The following is a 765-nucleotide window of genomic DNA, read 5'->3' as shown; positions in this document are numbered from 1 at the left end:
TGGAATTTGCAAATTGCTAACCAACAAGAGTTGCATATTCATGCTCACCTCTCGTCACATTTAATCAGAATCACGCTGTCTGTTCCGATGCCCAAGGCTGCAGCTCCCTTCTTGAGAGAAAAATGACTCTGGGAAAAAAAAAAAAAAAGCATGCTTATAATTAGTTTCATGTAATGTCAAGATCCACTTCCTTAGCGGGTTTAAAAATTTTTTTATCCTTTTAGTTCTAATCTGTCCCTCCAAAGCCTGGATGGCTGAGAGGAGATGGCATCCTTCACTTAAGCTTTTGTTGTATTTAAAGAAATTGTGCTGAAATGCAGAAAGTATTCACCATCTTAAGAATTCAGTGGCCTTAAGTACATTCACATTGTTGTGTAACCAACCCCACTATCCATCTCCAGAACTCTTTTCATCTTGCAAAACTAAAACTCTGTACCCATGAAACATCAGCTCCTCATTCCTCCCTCCCCCAGCCTCTGGGGATCATCACTTTCTACCTCTATAAATTTGACTACTCTAGGGACCTCATATAACTGGAACCGCACAGTATTTGTCCTTTCGTGACCAGCTTATTATACTTTGCATAATGTCTTCAAGGTTCATCCATGTCGTAGCATGTGTCAGAACGTCCTTTTTTAATGTCGAATCATATTCATTGCCCATATAAACCATGTTTTGTTTTTCTGTTCATCCATCAAAGGGTACTTGGTTGTTTCCGCTTTTTGGCCATTGCGGATGATGGTGCAATGAACATGGGTGTAGAAA

At 39.7% G+C, this 765-nt stretch overlaps 1 protein-coding gene across 1 annotated transcript in view; it reads right to left on the bottom strand.

Moving 5' to 3' along the window:
• GAD2 (glutamate decarboxylase 2) overlaps positions 1-765 on the bottom strand; it is a 71,293-nt gene that overhangs the window by 47,681 nt on the left and 22,847 nt on the right. Inside the window, exon 8 of the mRNA XM_006907014.1 lies at positions 49-128. Within this exon, the coding sequence (XP_006907076.1) occupies positions 49-128 (80 nt within the window). The remainder of the gene's footprint in view (positions 1-48; positions 129-765) is intronic.

This window comes from Pteropus alecto, unplaced genomic scaffold (genome assembly GCF_000325575.1).
Source record: "Pteropus alecto unplaced genomic scaffold, ASM32557v1 scaffold11, whole genome shotgun sequence".
NCBI lineage: Eukaryota > Metazoa > Chordata > Mammalia > Chiroptera > Pteropodidae > Pteropus > Pteropus alecto.
The sequence above is the reverse complement of the archived record's forward strand: the minus strand, read 5'-3'. Positions and strand labels throughout refer to the sequence as shown.